At 52.5% G+C, this 19032-nt stretch overlaps 6 protein-coding genes across 6 annotated transcripts; 3 read left to right on the top strand and 3 right to left on the bottom strand.

Moving 5' to 3' along the window:
• Positions 1 to 2921: 2921 nt before the first annotated feature.
• On the top strand, positions 2922 to 3440 carry G6M90_00g012440 (uncharacterized protein; the record flags this gene model as incomplete). Its single annotated transcript, XM_014693792.1, has 3 exons — positions 2922 to 3043; positions 3141 to 3308; positions 3401 to 3440. The coding sequence occupies 3 exons, from the start codon at positions 2922 to 2924 to the stop codon at positions 3438 to 3440; spliced, it is 330 nt and encodes a 109-aa protein (XP_014549278.1).
• Positions 3441 to 3814: 374 nt separating this feature from the next.
• Positions 3815 to 6046, bottom strand: NSP1 (Nucleoporin; the record flags this gene model as incomplete). The annotated part of the gene is made up of 2 exons (XM_014693793.1): positions 3815 to 4003; positions 4061 to 6046. 2 exons carry the CDS (start codon positions 6044 to 6046, stop codon positions 3815 to 3817), a joined length of 2175 nt encoding a protein of 724 aa, XP_014549279.1.
• Positions 6047 to 6867: 821 nt separating this feature from the next.
• On the top strand, positions 6868 to 8296 carry G6M90_00g012420 (uncharacterized protein; the record flags this gene model as incomplete). Its single annotated transcript, XM_014693794.1, has 3 exons — positions 6868 to 6937; positions 7001 to 7542; positions 7601 to 8296. 3 exons carry the CDS (start codon positions 6868 to 6870, stop codon positions 8294 to 8296), a joined length of 1308 nt encoding a protein of 435 aa, XP_014549280.1.
• Positions 8297 to 8723: 427 nt separating this feature from the next.
• On the bottom strand, positions 8724 to 10426 carry GCD11 (Eukaryotic translation initiation factor 2 subunit gamma; the record flags this gene model as incomplete). Its single annotated transcript, XM_014693795.1, has 3 exons — positions 8724 to 8754; positions 8831 to 9817; positions 9903 to 10426. 3 exons carry the CDS (start codon positions 10424 to 10426, stop codon positions 8724 to 8726), a joined length of 1542 nt encoding a protein of 513 aa, XP_014549281.1.
• Positions 10427 to 14305: 3879 nt separating this feature from the next.
• On the top strand, positions 14306 to 15979 carry G6M90_00g012400 (uncharacterized protein; the record flags this gene model as incomplete). Its single annotated transcript, XM_014693796.1, has 4 exons — positions 14306 to 14318; positions 14393 to 14790; positions 14852 to 15163; positions 15239 to 15979. The coding sequence occupies 4 exons, from the start codon at positions 14306 to 14308 to the stop codon at positions 15977 to 15979; spliced, it is 1464 nt and encodes a 487-aa protein (XP_014549282.1).
• Positions 15980 to 17176: 1197 nt separating this feature from the next.
• On the bottom strand, positions 17177 to 18762 carry tif-1 (ATP-dependent RNA helicase; the record flags this gene model as incomplete). The annotated part of the gene is made up of 3 exons (XM_014693797.1): positions 17177 to 18255; positions 18380 to 18457; positions 18726 to 18762. 3 exons carry the CDS (start codon positions 18760 to 18762, stop codon positions 17177 to 17179), a joined length of 1194 nt encoding a protein of 397 aa, XP_014549283.1.
• Between the last annotated feature and the right edge of the window lie 270 nt (positions 18763 to 19032).

Here is a 19032-nt window from a genome sequence, read left to right as displayed (position 1 = left end):
CGGCCCAGCCCCGTCAGACCACGTCCGTAGACTCCGAGATTCGTGGCACGAGGGCGGTCAGAGGCCATCGACAGTCAAGTAGGCAGGTGCATGCTCGAAACACCATCAATCTCGAGGCCATGGCCAATTTGCACCATCAGACGAAGCCAACAAGGACTCGGTGTCTCGAAGGCGAGGGAAGCCTTGTGGGCATTCCCGTCGGCTCTGCGTAAGCCAATTTCTCGTCTCTGGTGGGGGTCGAGGAGACGACAGCAAGTTCGTTTTGAGTCGAGCAGGCGCGTTTGAGTCTCCAATGGAATACGGCACACACGTTGCCAGGGCTGAAGAATTTCGATGGCTCGTGCAGCGCAGCAACAGTGCTTGGCGGTTGCGGTGATGAGGCTGTAGGAGCGGTGCATCACAAACTTCCTCGCCCAAGGGAGCAGGCGTGGGAGGAGGCGCCATGACGACAGAGGGGAGGGAGGGGTGCGCCGCATGGATGAAGCAGCAGAGATGGACAGCACATTTCAAAATCGACAGGCGAGGCACATACCGAACGTGGAAAGTTGGCAGTTGGACGAGAAAGTATTCGGGAGGGGGATCAGGAGGAGGGAGCTGAACACGGGACGACAGCGTGGCCGCGAATGGGTGTGGTTGTTGTTTGTTGGGAGTTTAGATTTGATGTTTGATGAGCGAAAAGCGTGGGATGTGATGGAAAGTGAGAAGGGGCTCGGGACGGAGGCCAGAACCCAGCAGCCCAGCAGCAGCCAGCAGCACAGGCAGGCAGTGAACAGTGAACCTAATTCCAAGTACAGAGGGAGGCAAAAAGCATTTCACCAGATCAGGTACCGGGACATCACACTCTGTACTATAATATACTACAGTATGCTAGTGCATACTTGTATGTGGGCAGATATAATCGACCAACTGTACCTCATAGGTACCTTGAGGCTGGGCATCTACCAGCCAACAGATCTGGTATGTGGCAGTACTTACCTAGGTACTTGAGTACTGTACTTAAGCAGACACAGCCAGCAGCCAGCCGCCAAACCTTGGGCCAACAGCCATGGCCAACAACAGCTTGCCGAGTTGCTCACCTGCGCACTTGACAAGTTGCCAGGCAGCCAGTGCCAGTCCAGCCTGGTTCTGCGGTGTGCGGGGGCCACCTAGCTCCAGTCCCTCGCAGTGATTGACTTGGATCGCCACCCGCCCTGCCTTTGATGTCTTCAAGCATCTGTAGCTGCCCTAGCGCTGATTCCAAGTGGGCTCTGGGCGGTGGATTATTTGCTCTTCTATGCTTCAGGTTGCGCCTCGCGCCTCACATAACCAGGTGTATGACTTGCTCTCTGCTCAGCTGCTAGTGACCTGTTGTTATTAACCCGTTGCCCACTTCACTTCAACTTCAGCCCGCCCTCGAGCCCGCCCGAACCTAGCAGCATTCGAAGTACTTGTCACCGGCAACAAGAGGGTGCAAGGTGCTTCAGAGCATATCTCCTTGGGCAGGCCAAGTATCGGATACTTGGTGCGTGGAGCATCTGCCACGGTGTGTTCTGCGTGGCAAGCAGCGACCTTGTGTAGCAGATACAAACACGATGGCCTCACTGCGGTGCTGAGTGGCGACAGAGCTCAGTTGATCAAGTACCTACTAGGTACCCAGGACGCAGTGCTCTCCTCCGAGAACAGTGACACCTCCCAGATTTGGTGTCAAGAGTCCGTCGTGATGACGCGAATAATCAGCGCCATAAGGCCAGAACATGTAGCCATTGCCGCAGCCCTGCCTTGCTGATAACGATTCCCTTTCGCTCCGCGGTCAAGGCTTCTGTGTAAAGACTGGTGTATTTTGTACCTTCGCCTCACGACCCCGTGCTAGGGCAAGTCTCTGCTGCCTTTAAGGGAAGTGGGGTCGAACATTGAATCTTGATGCACGCTCACGGGGCTCAAGGGAAAGGCTCCCCCCTCCATTACTCATCCTCACTTTATCACTCCCCGTGTCCCCTGTCCCTGTATTATTTCGGCAAAGTTTTGATCGTCGTCTACGTCGAATAGTATTAGTATCCGGTCGTCGTGGGACGCTATAGTCATTTCCTGGAGTTCTCTGTACAACAAGTTCGCTCCCAAGGTTAGCCTCAGTTTCACGGCGCCCGCCACTTGCGTATCGATATGGTGCTCCGTAACATTGGGATATCCGTCATAACCCGCCATCGTTTCAACGCTCTGCCGCTCCACGGGTTTAATGCCGGTATATTCATGCAGCCCATTTCTGCCTGGAAAGCCGAAATTTTGTCAGCCCTGTTCATGCGAATGGTCAAGCATTATTATGCTGTGCCTCTCCCCACAGCACGGCGTACCGAGCAGCCAATGCCCAGCAGTTTATTTCTGGGCGGTAGAACTGATGCCCGCCAGAACGAACGTGTCCACCAGAACCCGGTATATCGCTTGCCCTTTCTACGGTCTTTTAATATCTTTCTTCCGTAGCGGGAATAACCCTACCTGGCTCCAAGGTGTGATGAACCTTGGACGTGCTGCCGTTGGCGTTGCCAAATCAGACTGTGCATTTGAGACATGCCATGACATAAGCAAAGCCAGGCGTAAACATAGATGGAAGTAGTACTGCAAAATAATAGCGCCTGCATTATTTTACATCAAGAGACACGGATTGGGTTCTGTTCCCCAAGCTTGTATCCGTTCGTCGTGAGTGGAAATTTTCGGATCAAAGAGGCAGCAGCGACGACGATGTTGGAAAAATACATATTGTTTTCATGCGCCGTGGCACATGCATCATGTACCCTACTATTGCCGAGCTCTGGCCACTCATGTGGCGCATAGCATCAGCCCATTCTCCGAGCTCCCTCAAAACCTCGATACTGCCCGCACGTCATACCGCAAAACACCACCACCACCATTACTCTGCCTCCCACACTCGCATCCCAATTGTGCCCATCATGCTCCGCACAACCTTTTCCAAGACGGCCGCATTCCGTCCCCTCCGAGCTACCTTCACCACTACTGCTCGAGCCATGAGCGAGGGTGATACCGGCGCGCCTCCCAAGACCGGCGGCCCTGGGTGAGTTACTTTCTTCCTCTGCAACCCAGCTTTTGCCCCTCGCCGAAGACCGCTGGGAAAGACAGCAGATTTCCTCTATGCAAACTGAAGTTTCTAGTCCATTGACTGACTGGGGGGATTGGTTTCTCTACAGTGACGCCTTCCAGCGCCGTGAGCGCGCCAGCGAGGACTGGGCTATCCGCCAGCGTGAGAAGGAGCGTCTCCTCGAGCTCAAGAAGAAGCTCGCTGAACAGCAGCAGCACCTTCAGCGCCTCTCTGACCACATGTTAGTCTGAAGTCCCTGTCTTGATTTGTCCCCGAAATGCGTGATGCGACTCGGAAATGATATGGGTTGATACTAACAGAACACCTGCGTAGTGAGGAGATCACCCGCGATCAGGGTGGCGAGAAGAACTAGATATCGTCCCGGACGCCCGCTGGTTACGCCTCCGACGCGACTGTAGAAGCTTCAGACACCAAGGTTACGATTTCTTGCCGAAAGGTTGCATCTATCTACTACACCCCAAGGAAAGGAAGAACTGGAAAACAATGTGGCAACAATCTTTTTTTCATCATCAAAGACTTGTGTGATTATGCCACAGTCTAGGCTAGTGTACAAATACCTGCTACTCGTTGTAATTTTCGAGTATCGGGACAATATTTCAGCTCTGTGTCTCCATTAAACTTCCCCTCAAAAACATGTGATTGCCAGAAAATGTCATCGGCCCGATTGTCCTCCAGTACTCCGTTCCATATATTCCAAAAGGCCATGTCAACTATTTGCCTGCCTTTTTATCGGCGTCCGTAGTAAGAGCGGTAGAAACCCTCGGCAGCATCGCTCTCTGGTCCAGTGTAGTGGTTGTTGAGGGAGCCGCTGGACTTTTGTGCAGCCGAAACCTTGGCCTGCAACGCCGATGCATTTGCATCAATCCATTGCAACTGCGTGAGATGGCCATTGAGAACCCGCACGATCTGGCTCAACTGTGAAAGTTGTCTTAGAAGTGAGAAACAGAATATTGGGAATGAATGGTCACTTACAGGATCTTCGGTCTTGGTCCCCTTGCTCAACGTCCCAGAGATGTCGTTGATTTCCTTAACCATCTTTGAGAGATCTCGAGACTTCTCATCCAACTGTTGCGTTAGCTTTTCAGCCAGCTTATATGTGCGCTCACGCTCCTGATCAGGTCCACCAAGCTGCTCGCCGGGTCCAATTTGTTTGGCAAACATGTCCTGCACCTCTGACTCGTAGCGATTGAGCCATGCTTCTAGCTCCTCTTGCTGGCTTTCCACAGCGGCCAACTGACGTTCAATTTCATGGCTGGCCCGCTCAGCTTCGAAAGTATCAAGGTAAAGCTTCTGAATCTTTTCGCCGTTCTCAACCAAGCTGCGATCCCAGGTCGACACTGTGGTAGCTTGTTCCTTGAACTCCTTTTGATACTTGGTTAGATCTGAAGCCCATCGAGTGACAATATCCTCCATGGTCTTGTTCTTCAGTCTAGCCATCTGCGAAGTTGGGCCGGTTGTAGAAGCACCGAGGGCGCTGTTGGTGCCATTCTGGGTCGTGGGTTTAGGCTCCTCCTTGCTGGCATTGTCCTTGTTCGTTGCGTCTGTTGCAGGTTTGGAGCCAAACAAACCTCCCATAGTTGAAGTGGGTGCTGCCGTGGGTGCCGCCGTCGATGCAGGGGCTGCGGCCGCGGGCTGGGCAGGCGCTGATGCGGCAGCAGTCGCACCGAATAGAGAAGACGCAGGTTTAGCTGCAGCAGTAGAACCAGCCTGGCCGCCCCCGAATAGACCACCTGCCGCTGAGGTAACAGCCGGGGTTGCTGAAGAGGTCATTGTAGTCGCCGGCTTGTTTCCAAATAACCCCCCCGTAGTACCACCAGCGGTTGCAGGCGCAGACGAAGTTGTGGTGGCAGAGCTGGCGGCAGTACCACCAAAGAGACTGTTGCTGGTAGTTGTTGAAGCTGGGGCGGTTGAACCCACGGTACCAGCAGCTTTCGCGCCGAATAATGAGCTTGCCGACCCTGCGGTAGCTGTGGCTGCTCCGGATGTTGCTGAAGTTGATGGCGTGCTACTGGCCGGGGCGCCAAACAAACCACCAGCAGGGGCTCCGGCGGTAGCTGCCGGTTTGTTGCCAAAAAGACTTCCTGCAGAAGATCCGCCTCCAGATTGTGCGCCCGCGAAAAGTCCAGGGGCAGCTGGGACGGCGGATGTTGAAGCTGACGAAGTGGTTGGCTGCGCAGCACTGCCAAAGAGTCCACCGGCGGCCGTCCCGGCTGTAGATGCGGGCTTCGATGAATCAGTCGGGGGAGCTCCCGCTGGAGTAGTCGATGGCAGGGAAAACATAGGCTTGGCTGGTGTTGCCGCAGTGGCAGTGGTTGGGGTTGTACTCAGCGTGTTCGAACTAGGAGTCGTGCTGGCTTTGTTTCCGAACAAGGAAGTTCCGGAACTCGCGAACAAACCAGACGAGGGCGCTGCAGCTGTCGTAGTCGTACTTTGAGACTGTCCACTGCTGGTCTGGGCGCCGAAGAGACCACCGCCAGCCGATGAACCAAGGCCACCAAACAAGGTACCAGAAGCTGGCTTAGAAGAGGAAGTGTTGGAGCCTCCAAGAGCGCCACTGCCTCCTCCAAACATCCCAGTGGACGCAGGGGCTGCTGATGTAGGCGTAGAGGAAGTATTACTTGTTCCGCCAAAGGGACTGCCAGCCGCCGGTGTTGTGGAAGTTCCTCCAAACAGAGCTCCAGATGGGGCTGATGCCGTGTTTGAAGACGAAGATGCTCCCCCAAATAGACCACCTGCTGGCTTCTGCGCGTCGCCGGCTGGTTTCTGACCGAATATAGATCCACCACTGTTTGTTGGAGTTGAGTTGTTGCCGGTAGTGCTACCTAGTGAGCCAAACGAGAAGGAAGGAGTGTTTCCAGATGAAGTAGCCCCAAAGAGGCCGCCAGAGGCCGGCGCGGTAGTTGTCGCATTATTGGATGGCGCGCTCGATGAGCCCTGAGTTCCGAAGGTGAACGACATGGTGTTTTTGGCTATCTGGAAGACGGATCGTTTCCTAGGGTTCGGGCGGACCTGCGAAAAAGGGCGGCGTGGGCGACGGCAAAGAAACCCCAAAGTCTCAAAATACCACCACACTAAGTCCTATGCTGAAGGCTGGCTGATTTCAATGCCGATACAGCCTTCCCAACGCTCGTCGCGATGTGGTTGGGATACAATCGTCAAGATAGCAAAAGCTTGCGCGGAAGAGTTCGAGGTTTGGCAGCTTTTTTTTTTGGCCATGTCGAGTTCCACGCGCCGGGCTGTCTGGGTTGGACTGGCCGCGCCAAAACCAGAGGCTTGGGCGCAGCCTCAAAGGTACATGTACTCCGCCCTGCACTGCCTCTATGTTGTGCCCAAAGTACTTAGACTTAGATACCTACCTAATGTACACATTCAACTGGAGCACCGCCCCTTTGACCCCTCCGACGAGGAGCTCGAACGATGCTGTGCAACCATGCAGACCTAATTGATGAGCCCCACGTGATAGAGCGACCTCGAGACCTAGAATAACCATTCATATCCCACCGACTCGTCGATGTTCGTATCAAACGCGAGCAGATCCGAGAGAGAAAAGACGACGGATGACGCTGACCTAAGTTCACCACCGATCGCTTTACAGCATGATCTGAGGCTGGAATTCGCAAATACCGAGCGTCACGACCAAGAGGCCGTACTGGCCTGTCCACTTATGCCACTATTAGTCGGACTTTCTTCAGGGGCCACCACGACAGCAATTGTACGCTAGATTGCCTTCTCGATATTGATTACAAGCAGAAAGTCGTTGAATACCTCATACCACAGTTATGGCGACATCCGAGGGCCTGGAGCCCCCTCCAGAGATGGGCAAGACAGACCCCGGGGCACATCAACTATGTATGCATTCTGCACCTCTATGACTGCCAACGTATGCAGTAATATATGCTAACTGCCATGCAGCTGAGCCAGAGTCTTCAGATTCAGACGATCAGTTCACAGATGCTCAGTCTGGGACCGCAACACCACATGCAACTTCTCCGATGCCGAAACCACGAGCTGAGAATGCCGATTCAAGCTGCTCTCCCGCCAAAATTCCAGCCGCAGAGAGAAAAGAGAAAGGGGAAGCCGATGCACAATCAGAAGAAATTGCCCAGCAAGATGATCCTAAGACCGAAATACAGACCGAGATATCTAAACAGGAAGTACCTGTTACCGTGTTGGCGCCAGTTGACTCGGCTGATGCCCCGGAGCGCTTTTCAAGTACCGATGCCAAGCCAGACGTTGTATTAGAGATAGCAGCGGATGATGAACATGCTGAGCATGGAGGCGATGAGAACGCGGACGAAGAGGAGGGGGATGGCTTCGGGGATGATTTTGATGACTTCGAAGAAGGAGGACAAGATAATGATTTTGATGATTTCGAGGACGGCTTTCAACAACCACAAGCAACAGCAGCGGCTACACAAGCTCCGCCCACAGTTCAGCCATCCACACTACCATTTGTAAGAATAACACCATTCCGCCTGTGATCAACCGCCTTCTAACAACATCATCATGCAGTCGATACCCGATTTCGACGGATTAGGGCCGGATGAAGTAATGTCGACAGCCGAGCCATGCTTGGACAGCCTGTTTCCCCCCCAAGAGCTAGTCTTCCCTCCTCCGCAGACACTCCCTCAAGAGTCATCCATATTCCTCACTCCAAGATCGGCCTCACTCTGGTCTCAGCTGGTCGCTCCTCCCCCTCTTGCGCCACCTGACTGGATTCGGTCTCGCACCCGCCGTCTCTTCCTTGTCTCACTAGGTGTGCCCGTAGACTTGGATGAAATTCTTCCAGCATCCAAGCAGAAGAAGCTGGTTCTTCCTTCTCTCAAGATACGGGCCTCGTCACCTAGGAGGTCGAGCGATTCAAGGTCCGCATCCAGGCTACAACAGAGCGAGGGAAATGCTTCGTCAACATCGGTAGATACGCAGGGCAAGCCCAGGGGCTCCAAAAAGAGGAAAGGACCACCTCCCCAGCCTGAGCTGGATTTGGTTGCCGCCCGATACCTCTGCATGACCACGGACGAGGCGCTGGATGGCATGACGAATGAAGAATTGAAGGCCCATGTTTCTAAACTAGAAGCCATGGAGGGAACAGCCAACGAAATCCTGGAATACTGGAAGAAACGAACAGACGAGAAGATAGGCGATAGGGAAGCGTTTGAAGGAGTGATAGAAAACTTGGTCAAGCATGCACGGAAAGTGAGGAAATAATAATACAACAGAGGACAAAAAAATCATGTCCAAATTTTTTCTCAAGTTCGATTTTGATCTAGCTGTTTTGTGAACGTCCTCGTCTTATATGAATGTTGCACATAAGGATTTCGGATCCCATGATGCACCCTACAGCGTACAGTCCACATTTGGTTTATGAGCAACATGGGGCTACTGCTCCAGCAGACGTCAGGAATACGCCATGCGCTACTGCTGCCACTGTTAACTCATCTGCGCCATCATCCTCTTCTGAGTTCCCAGCAAACCATTTTATACCCAGCCCCTATTTTGCGCCCAGCCATCTCTGGTATAACAACAACCCGGGGATACAGGCGTCCGACGCGCTTGTCACCGTAAACACTTTTTTAGCAACCGACTTCTGTGGCATAATACGCTCCTCATCCCGTCATGATCGTACGTCTGTAAATTAGGAGGTGCTAGGCTCCAGAGTGACACCACTATTGACCGAGTGTTAGATTCTCTCCATGTATTCAAAGAGCAAAGGTAGCAATATGAGAATGAAGCAAGACTTACGCAGTAATGGTAGCCCATCCAATCAGACGCCAGTGCTTTTCAATACGCCGACTGAGTGCCACCTTTTCGCCAATGTTGGTGCAAGCAGGGCTTACGAGGACAAGCTTGGCAGCATCGTTCTTGATGGCAGCGACCTTGGCACCGGTGGAGGTGGAGCCGATGTTGACCATGATGAACTCGTTTTGAGCGAGTTTGGCGACCTTGGCCTGCTTGCCGTCGGCGGTCCGAACACCGAGCAGACGACGGAGCAGGTAGAAGTTGACCTCGATTTCACTGTAGATCTCGGGGAGTCTGCCCTTGAGACCGAGGACGAAACCGACGAGACGATCAGCTCGGCAGAGGGTAGGGTCGATGCGGGTACCGACACCAATAAGACCGCCGGGAACGGCGTACTTGAGGTCGTTGGCCTCGGAGTTGAGCGAGACGACACGAGAGAAGATGGGCGTGCACTTGAGGGCACCACCATCGTCACGGGAGACGATACCCGGTCGAATTTCAATCTCGTCACCCAGCTTGACGACGCCGTGCAGGATGGACCCACCGGCGACACCACCCTTGAGGTCGTCAATCTCAGCACCAGGCTTGTTGACATCAAATGATCGAATGACAATCATGTGGGGATCCATGGTGAAGTCTCTGGGAGGGACGGGGATAGTGTTGACGATGGCCTCGTTGACAGCATCGATGTTGAACTTGAGCTGGGCAGAGATGGGGATGACGGGTGACTTGCCAGCCACGGTTCCTCGGATAAATTTGAGGATAGATTCATATTGCTGCTGGGCGGCTTCTTCTCTCATCAGATCGACCTTGTTTTGCAGGATAATGATTTTGTCGAGTTTCATAATCTCAATGGCCGCCAAATGCTCCGAGGTTTGTGGCTGAGGGCAAGATTCGTTGCCAGCAATCAAAAGAAGGGCAGCGTCCATGACGGCAGCGCCTGACAACATTGTGCTCATGAGAATATCGTGGCCAGGGCAGTCAACGAATCTGGTTGATGAGAAAATGCTTAATTAGCCTCACTATAATCTTCGGGTCGCTGAGATGAGGGCTACAAAAGGGGGGAAGCACATACGAGACGTGTCTCAATAATCTGTAGGTACCACCACATCCGTCGCGTTCGCAAGGAGGATCGACCTCCTTCTCGCTCTTGTAGCTTCGATAGCATCCTGGCCGAGGGCACTCGGAGTTGTCACACTTGTAAATCTTGGCGTTGGCGTAGCCCAGCTTGATGGTAATATTTCTGATCAGTTCGTTCTTGAAGCGGACAGTCTGGACGCCAGAGATGGCCTTGACCACGGTAGACTTTCCGTGGGCGACGTGACCGATGGTACCGATGTTGATGGTAGCTTGGCGTGCAATAATTTCGGGAGTCAGAGGCGTGAGGCTGGATACATCAAGATCTTTGGGATCGGTTTGCGGCGGCAGCGGGGGTCTCTGTACAACAGGCTCAGGAGCGAGGGCGACGGCGGACTTCTTGAGTGCAGACTTGCGAGGCTTCTCATCCAAGCCATCGCCAACCTCGTTGTGCTGGTCGATGGAGTCGCCAGAGTCAGACTCGGAGTCAATGTCGTCGTACTTGGGGTCCCCGTTCGACATGGCGGGCAGGGTTTTGGCGGGGCAGAAATAAATCGTCGCTTTTGCAGGTTTCCTTGCGGTTTGGAATTCGGTCTCGGCCACACGGTGCAGGAGTGTTGGTGGATATAGAGTCGCTGGATTCAGAAAAATGGGGCTTCACTGAATGCCTCGACAAGTTTCACGCAGAAAAATCGCCGCTTTTCGTTGCTGCGCGAAGCTCACAAAATCTTGGGGTTTTAGCCTTGAAGCAGTCAAAATTCCTCGTGTGCAGTCATTGCGAGAGAGATGACTCTACGCTAGTCCCTTTAGGGCCTGATATGCTGATAACGACCCAATGCCCCTCCCCGGTTGAAAGTCGGTTGCTTGCCCCTCTGACCTCGGACGCGAGCGGTTTTCACGAGTAAGTCTTAATGTTGTCACAACCATGCTGCTATCGCGGGAAAGACGAGGCAAAACTGTGCCTGATCCTGGTTGCTGGAGGCTTTGGACCACGGAGGTACTGCCTTCCGCATTATTCATCCGTGTATTCATCCGTGTATAGAGTGCTTGATAGAGTAGCTCGGCCGGTGGGTCGGGCTGTCAAAGACTTATCTTTGTTGCTCGTCATTAATGGCATCAGCTGTGTTGATTTAATTCCTACGGGGGGGGGAGCGTTATCATTGCCAGTATACCTCCAGTGGTATAGAGTCTGTCCAGGTTTTTTACAACTCCGAGTAACCACCCCAGTTTCACTCCCAACCTTTCTAAGCAGCATCATAATTCACGGAACCCCTAAAAAGGTACTTCAAACCCACCAAGTCCTAAAGTTCTGTCCCTTGAGATGCAAGTGATGCTACAAATGCTAAATCTTGTCCTCCATTGTACATCGTAAAGTTCAGATCTTGCCTACGTTGACCAGTTACCATCGGACACCTCTTACCCCAGTTTGTGACGGTGTATTTTGAAGTGGTCATACTCACATTATCTCAGTGTGAATTTTTTTTAAGCAGAATATCATGACCGAAAAATCTTCTGTCAACGGACTGGCCCAAGTTTTAGAACTGGAGGGGGTGGCGAGAGGATGTAAATGAGAGTCGCAACTTGCAACTTCGAGGTGGGAAAGTAATCCAGTTTAGCTTGCGGACCGGCACCATGTTGACTTTCCAAATAGTTTGCCAGTTTTTCAACATGATGTTATAATTAAGCCTGCTGTTATGCGGTGGGAGAATGGCACGGCGCGGGATTCTGAGACCCTCGGGCTCTAGGTCAACAATCAACAGTAGACAGAGATCAGAAAATTATTAAAGTCAGTATTCATGCTAGAGCCTCGGGCTGTTATTCGGACACGAGAATCAAATTTTCTGAATACTTGGTGAAATTGGGGCCCTAATATAAGGCATTTTTTACAACGTGGTAGCCATGCTACTCGGAACGGCGGAATAGCCCTTTGGCAGATGGGGGTCTTGTTTCATTTGGAAACCACAACTAAGCCAGATAGACAGAGGAGTCTGAGAAGCGAGGGAAGAGTAACTTTTTGTAGGAAACCTTTTGGCAACATAGTACATGTTGTTGCTAATCATTGCAGACGTCGGACTTGTTCTGGATATGCGAGCCACAACCATGGCAAAAAGTAAGACTCATTGTCACACAATGGGATGACAAATATGATGTCGACTCCACTGATGCATGAATAACAAACCATATCAGATCCGGAGCTCTCCGCGTAAGGATGCACAGCATGCAGACAGAATATGGTACCTGGCAGAACTACATCAGTTCCATTCACGTGAGAGCCACGCCATCAGTTTTGAGAAACAACGACAGGTTGGCACGTTGAAGCCGACGTTCCGTTGACCAATGATACAGAGATGACATGCCAAATCAAGAAGCATCACTGCGAACGCTGGTGCTGCATCTGACTGAGGCCCGGGCGGCAAGATCCAAGTCGGTGGGCAAAGTGGTAAATGTTAGTGAGGATATGTGAGGCTGGTCTGGTTCTTTCGGCGGTTTTGCGACGGGAGGATCAGACATGCAGCGGATGAACATCTTGCAACAACATGCATGGGGGCCAAAAGTCGATGATGTTGACGGAATGGGTCTGTGAGACTGTTCCTTGGCCATCCGTGGTCTGTACTCGGCGCTCGGCAGCGTCTCAGCCAACTTGGTCGGAATATATTGGCTCATGTACAATACTCCATAGTCCAGTATGCCATTGCATCCTTGAGCTACTCTGTAAACATATTTTAGTATCCTGTAGTACCCCGTACAACGGGCGCCTGCAAGGGTCAACTGGTACCTTGGTCGTCGAGACAAATACTTTCTGGCCTCGCACTGTCGAACAAGAAGCACCAGCAGGCAGATGGATTGAAAAATAGAGCGAGTGCGACGAAGAACTGGTGGCCATGGTTGGCCATGCCATCCATGCAAGGTCCATGTCGGAAGCGACAGGTTGACGACCTCGTGTGGGATCAGGTCCATTTGCAGCGAATCCTGACGCGCGCATTGCCGCCCAGGTCCTGCAAGCTTGAGCACGGTGGGCGGCATCAAGCCAGCTTGTCACGCCAGACAGCCATCTGGTTGGCTGAACGGAGGTGAAGATGCACAAAGCTCCCCTGTGGTCCACAAAGCGGCCGCTTTCCACGACCTAGTCCAGAGCGGGAGACAGCCAATCATGGCGTCGATGCACCGACATGGCCAACCGCAACGTCTTGGCTCTTGCTAGAAGTTGCATTGATGTTTTCATCCCCAGAGCAGCACCATCGATTGATGCAACCATGTCGGATCGGAGGCCAGCCTCGTCAAGAGCTCCAGCGTCGAGGGCTCAATGGTCCTCGGACAGCCGCCAGATGCCCTGCAAATAACCTAGCCGCCAGCAACCATGTCGCAGGTCCGAGGTTGGACCAACCACGTCGTCGTCCGCCATGTCGACCGTCTTCACATCCCACCACTTCAACACCGCGAGCCGGATGTCCCATGCAGCATGCTGGTCAAAGCTTGTCCATCCTGCCAAGGTGGAATGTGAGCACTTTGTCTCCTGCCACTCGATGCAGTACTAGTTGGTGATGGATTTGCATGCCGTCCCGCTGGCCCCCTCCTTGGATGCTCCGTATCCAGACTCCAGACCAATGCGGGAACACAAACACCATGTTATTTCAGACGACTTACAAATGAGAACTTGGCCCCCTCTCGCCATCAGCATACACGAGTTTGTTTTGTTTCTGTTCTTTCTTCACTAGAAATCTTCAATTTGCCTGTCATCACAGCTGGCTTCTGTCGCTAGTTCTGCAAAGTTCTATAGTGTAAGTCGTGTCTCTCTTGTTGTCTCATCTCCGCACATGTCGATTCTCTTCTCCATCAGCACCATCGAAAGTCTAAGATGCGCCAACTACTGCCCAAGAAGAAAGCAACTACGACACTGTTTGACGCCACTTCCGTTTGGTCAGGTATCGGCGTCTATCAAATCAAGCCATCTACCTAGTCCGACCAATGCGTCTGCCTATCACATCCCGTATTCTCTATCCGCCAACTTTCATGCATGATAGTCTGATTCACACCTCACTTGTTCCTTGTCTCCACCCGTCGTACTTGACCGGCATCTGTGGCACATGGAACGGACTATTGTTGAATGGACCAGGTTGTACTCTGGGCCTCTAGCCGCCGCTCTCAAAAGCGATGTGCTCCCTCACCGGCACCATGCCGCTGGCCCTCTTCTGTTCCCCGTTAGCTGGTCTCTCCGTCCTTTTCAACCCTTTATCACTCGTGATTGCTTCTCGTTCTTTATCTGGGCTCTGCTTGCAGCTGGTTTGGAAGCTCTGTCCACTTTATATACATAAATTCCATACCAAGGCATTTGTGCTGTCCTTTCGATCTCACACTGGCCTATCGTTTTTACTCTCCATCCATATACAATAAGACTGCACAATGGCCGGAAAAGGTCCGTCGTCTAGTGATTTGGCTGTTCAATTAATACACCCCGAGAAACTCGACTGACATGGTTGTGATGTACAGGCTCTGACGGGAAGAAGCGGCCAGTCGCGTTGAATCTGGCCCCGAAGCGGTCAAACTCTTCAAATTCCTCATCTACAAATAACTCACTCAAGATTCCCCGAACGCCTCGCTTTGCTGAAGCAACTTCTGTACACTCGCCTGTCGATATGAAGAAGTCGCCATTTGCCGACCCCGAGCAGCCTACCGAGGGCACCTCACAACCTGGCGATGTTGGCTTTGGCTATATCGGCAACGACCATGATTCCGCGGCAGGTCCCAAGTCTCCTCTCAAAAGCGCCATGAAGGTGCCAGGAACTCCCGCCAGACAACTCTCAAACCCCCTCAGTCCGACCTTTCGAGAGGAGGAAATGCTCGAAAAGCGGGAGGTGTCTACTGACAAGGAGCAAGTCAAGGACATTGTAAGTTCATGCTGGGAATCTGTTTTTGTTTGCCTTCAAACCTCTAACATCATGGCTACAGAAAATCAAGACTCGTGTTCGCATGGCCAAGTTTGCTCTCCGAGGTGTCAACTTCAGCTGTTCCTTGATCATCCTGTCCATGCTGTCGGCCTCTTTTGCCATCTTCAACTCCACAAAGTCTCTGGCTGCTGCCAGCAAGTTTACGCCATGGGCCCCCAACACTCAGCAGACAGCCTGGCCACAAAAGCTGACTCTTGCCATGGCATGTGTCTCGCTATTCGCCTGTATCCTTGTCTTCTTCGCATACTGCCGAGGAGGCCACAGGCGAGCGACCAAGGTCAACACGTACTACACCATGTTTGCAATTGGCTGGGTAAGTTTCCAAATCTTGCACTCCTGAACCACGCCAACTATCTCAAATCGTCTTTGCTAACAGCGTCTATTTCAGTTCATTCTAAGTATGCTTCTGTGGGTGGTCACAGCCGTCATCTTCCAGCACAGCAAGAACAACAGCAACAATAAAGACATGTGGGGATGGGCATGCACCAACAACCAGCGCGCGGAAATTTATCACGAAAAAGTAGACTATGCACTCGTCTGCCGCCTGCAAAACTGGACCCTCATCTGCATCATCATCGAAGTAGTCGTCGAGGTCATCAGCATCGCGCTCTACAGCATCGTCTTCTACCGATTCTACTCCAAACGCCGTCTCATGAAGTCGATGGACATGAGAGACCGTGCCCGTTCCGACCTGTACCTCGCCCAGCTGCGAACCCAGTCTGCCCCCAACACTCCCGGCTTCGGGCCCAAGTCCCCTGCTCTCAGCAGCTACGCCATGTCACCTCGCCACCCGCCTGCTGCGTACCGAAACCTCTCTGACATTGACGAGACGAGCCCTTTCACTCCTGGAGGCAAGGTCGTCGTGCCCCAATCCCAGTTCGGCACTCCCAGTCCGGACTTCAAGCTGCAGCCTCCTCCGACAAAGGCGCCCTCTGCCACCCCCAAAACCGTCCAGGCTGCATTTGCACCTCCTGCGACAAGAACACCTTCGCCACCCGTCCAGCCTCAGCACGCACCAGCTCCAGCCGACGAGCCTACGTACGAAGCTGTTCCTATTCCTGGCGCGTACGCAGGCCAAGCCGTGAAGAGCCCCCCTCCTGGCCAAATGACTTTTGGGGTTGCTAGATGAACCAATGACGAGTGGATATAATGTGGTACATGGGTTATGTAAAAACGGTGGTTGTCGAATGTAATGTCGACTGTTGAATCTGCTTTTTTGGGACGATTAGTTTTCCTTTGTCTGGGTTATACCATTCTAGGCGTTACTGGGAGCGGGGCCTCATACATGTCATGTTGTGAGCATGGAATTTGAGAGTAAGGGGATACATGGCCATAATTTTTCCATTGTAAAGTCAGTCATGTCTACTATTTTGGTGTCTGTTGCGTGATTGTGCTGCCATATCTTTGTCATCCTTCATCTTCCCTAGGAGTCAGAAGAGGGGCTTGTCCTTCAATCTATACAAGGCGCGCAATGTAGGCAAATCAAGCCATCTACACACGCCGTTAATTCTTCACCAAAGAACCATGTTTCAGAAAGCAAAACATGTGCGAAACTCAACATGGTGGGTTCGTCGTGAACCATGGCTCCACTGAGGATGGAGACATGTCCCTGTCCCATGGGGAACTTCCCCTGCTTGGCACGTTTATGCACCGGAGCATTGGGCCGGACGGCAGTAGGGATATCATCATGACGGGATATTTTGACGACTTTGTTTATACATTCGTTATATCATCTGCCGGGCATGCATTGCAACCGTTCACATCGAGCAATTAAGAACCAAACGAGGCACGTCTTCGTAGAAACAAGTATTCGTCATGAACGGCGACTCCTAGATACAGACACCAAAGGTGACAAAACAAGGTAAAGAAAGAAGAAACTATTGCATTACTTTTTGATAAGCCCACCCACACCTTCAATTCACTATTAAGGTGCAAAGGACATTCTCGGAGCCTTCGTCACGCAGCCATTCCATTCTTTTCCTCCTCACAAAGTCACCATACGAGGTGGGTGCCTCCCCCCCCTTCACCCAGTTCATGGTTCGTGGGATATAGGCGCAAGGGAGAGAGGCGGTTTTCCGTCCTCGAAATGTCAACTCTAGAAAACGCAAATCTATCAGGAGAGCAGCAACAAAGGAGACAACCTAGTTTAATAACACTTTCTTTCCCCCCTTTCCCTTTCCCTCCCCAAAGATGCCAAACTGCCGTTAACTGCTAGCGGGCAGAAGGGGGCCACTGAATGACGGAGCAGCCCGAGAAGTGTCAAGACTGAGAGGATAATTTGAGAGAGAAATAACGCTTGGTCTTGCTGAGTAAAACCACACGACGTTTAAATGAGGTCAGCAACGTTCATGGGCATTTCCTCAATCTGGGTGCTGTAGAACTGCTCAATCTCACGCATCATGCGGACATCCTCAGCAGTGACAAAGTTGATGGCGACACCCTTTCGGCCGAATCGACCACCACGACCGATACGGTGGATGTAGTTCTCACGGTTGGCAGGGAGATCGTAGTTGATGACCAAGGAGACCTGCTGGACATCGATACCACGGGCCAGCAAGTCAGTGGCGATCAAGACACGGGAAGAACCGGATCGGAACTCCTTCATAATCAGGTCACGCTGTGCCTGGTCCATGTCACCGTGCATGGCAGAGACGGTAAAGTCACGGGCAGTGAGCTTCTCGGTGAGCCAGTCGACCTTTCTGCGGGTGTTGCAGAAGATGACGGCCTGGGTAATGGTGACAGTCTCGTACAGGTCGGAGAGGGTGTCAAGTTTCCACTCCTCCTTCTCCACGGCAATGTAGAACTGCTTGATACCTTCCAGGGTAAGCTCGTCCTTCTTGACCAGAATACGGACAGGGTCGCGCATGAAGCGGGTGGTGACCTCGAGCACGTCCTGGGGCATGGTGGCAGACAGGAGGACAACCTGGGTAGATTGGGGCAGCAGCTGGAAGATGTCGTAAATCTGGTCGGTGAAACCACGAGACAACATTTCGTCAGCCTCGTCAAGGACGAACATCTTCATGGCGTCGGTCTTGAGGAAGCGGCGCTGGATCATGTCGTGGACACGGCCGGGGGTACCGACGACGACCTGAGGGCCATCCTGGAGGGCCTTCATGTCCTCGCGGACGCTGGTACCACCAATGCAAGCGTGACACTCAACGTTCATGAAGTCGCCAATAGCGACGACGACCTTCTGAATCTGCTGAGCCAGCTCACGGGTGGGGGCCAGGATCAGAGCCTGGCACTGCTTGACCGTGGGGTCAATCTTCTGGAGAACGGAAATAGAGAAAGTAGCCGTCTTGCCAGTACCAGACTGGGCCTGGGCAATGACATCGTGGCCCTTGATGACGGGCATAATGGCGCGCTGCTGGATAGCAGAAGGTCGCTCGAAACCGTAGGCATAGACTAAGGGATTGGTGTCAATTATTTGAATCTTTTCATCTCTTCAAGTTGAGGCGGCTTTGCGTCTGTATGGTTTTTTTTCCCATGACATAGGCAAGGCACCACCTGAAAGGAGAATTTTACTCACCACCTCGTAGAAGCTCAGCCTTGAGGCTCATGTCATCGAAGGAGTCGACGGTCTCATCGTAGTTGGACTCGATCTGTCCTATACTCGAAAAAAAAATACAATTGATCAGTCTTTTGCGCTAGGAACGTGTTCGCCATTTCGGTGTGGAGCATATGAGGGCGGGCCTCGATGAAGCGGCATCGTGGGGTCTTTTTTGTCTGCTGGACCGACACGCGGGGGAGAGACTAGGCGCGGGAGGTCGCTGTGTCTCTCCTCAATGTGCGAACCCAGACGATGGGTTTCCCCGATGCGACCATTTCCCGCGGCCGCTTGCGCCCCGGCCAAAACGTATCAATAAAAAACTCACCCTCGGGGACGTCCTCGAGTCCCTTATCGGTAGCCATGATTGCGAGAGGGTTGGCGGAGAATCTAGATCAAGCGCAGCTCGACCTAGACAATGTCAAAGACGCGGGGCGACGAGTGTGAAAAAAAAATCGCAGGTTCCTCACTGGGAAGACTGCGACGGCCGTGAAAGAAAAATTAAATTCGACTAGATTCGTACACCCTCGCAAAAAGAACGAGAGCTGACGGGATCTAGGAAATGTCGTGGTATCTCGTTGTGATGTTCCTTGGAGGAAAGGGTTGAGAGAGAAAAAAAATTATCTGCGGAGGGG

The sequence above is a fragment of the Metarhizium brunneum genome, chromosome 1 (genome assembly GCF_013426205.1).
Source record: "Metarhizium brunneum chromosome 1, complete sequence".
NCBI lineage: Eukaryota > Fungi > Ascomycota > Sordariomycetes > Hypocreales > Clavicipitaceae > Metarhizium > Metarhizium brunneum.
The sequence above is the reverse complement of the archived record's forward strand: the minus strand, read 5'-3'. Positions and strand labels throughout refer to the sequence as shown.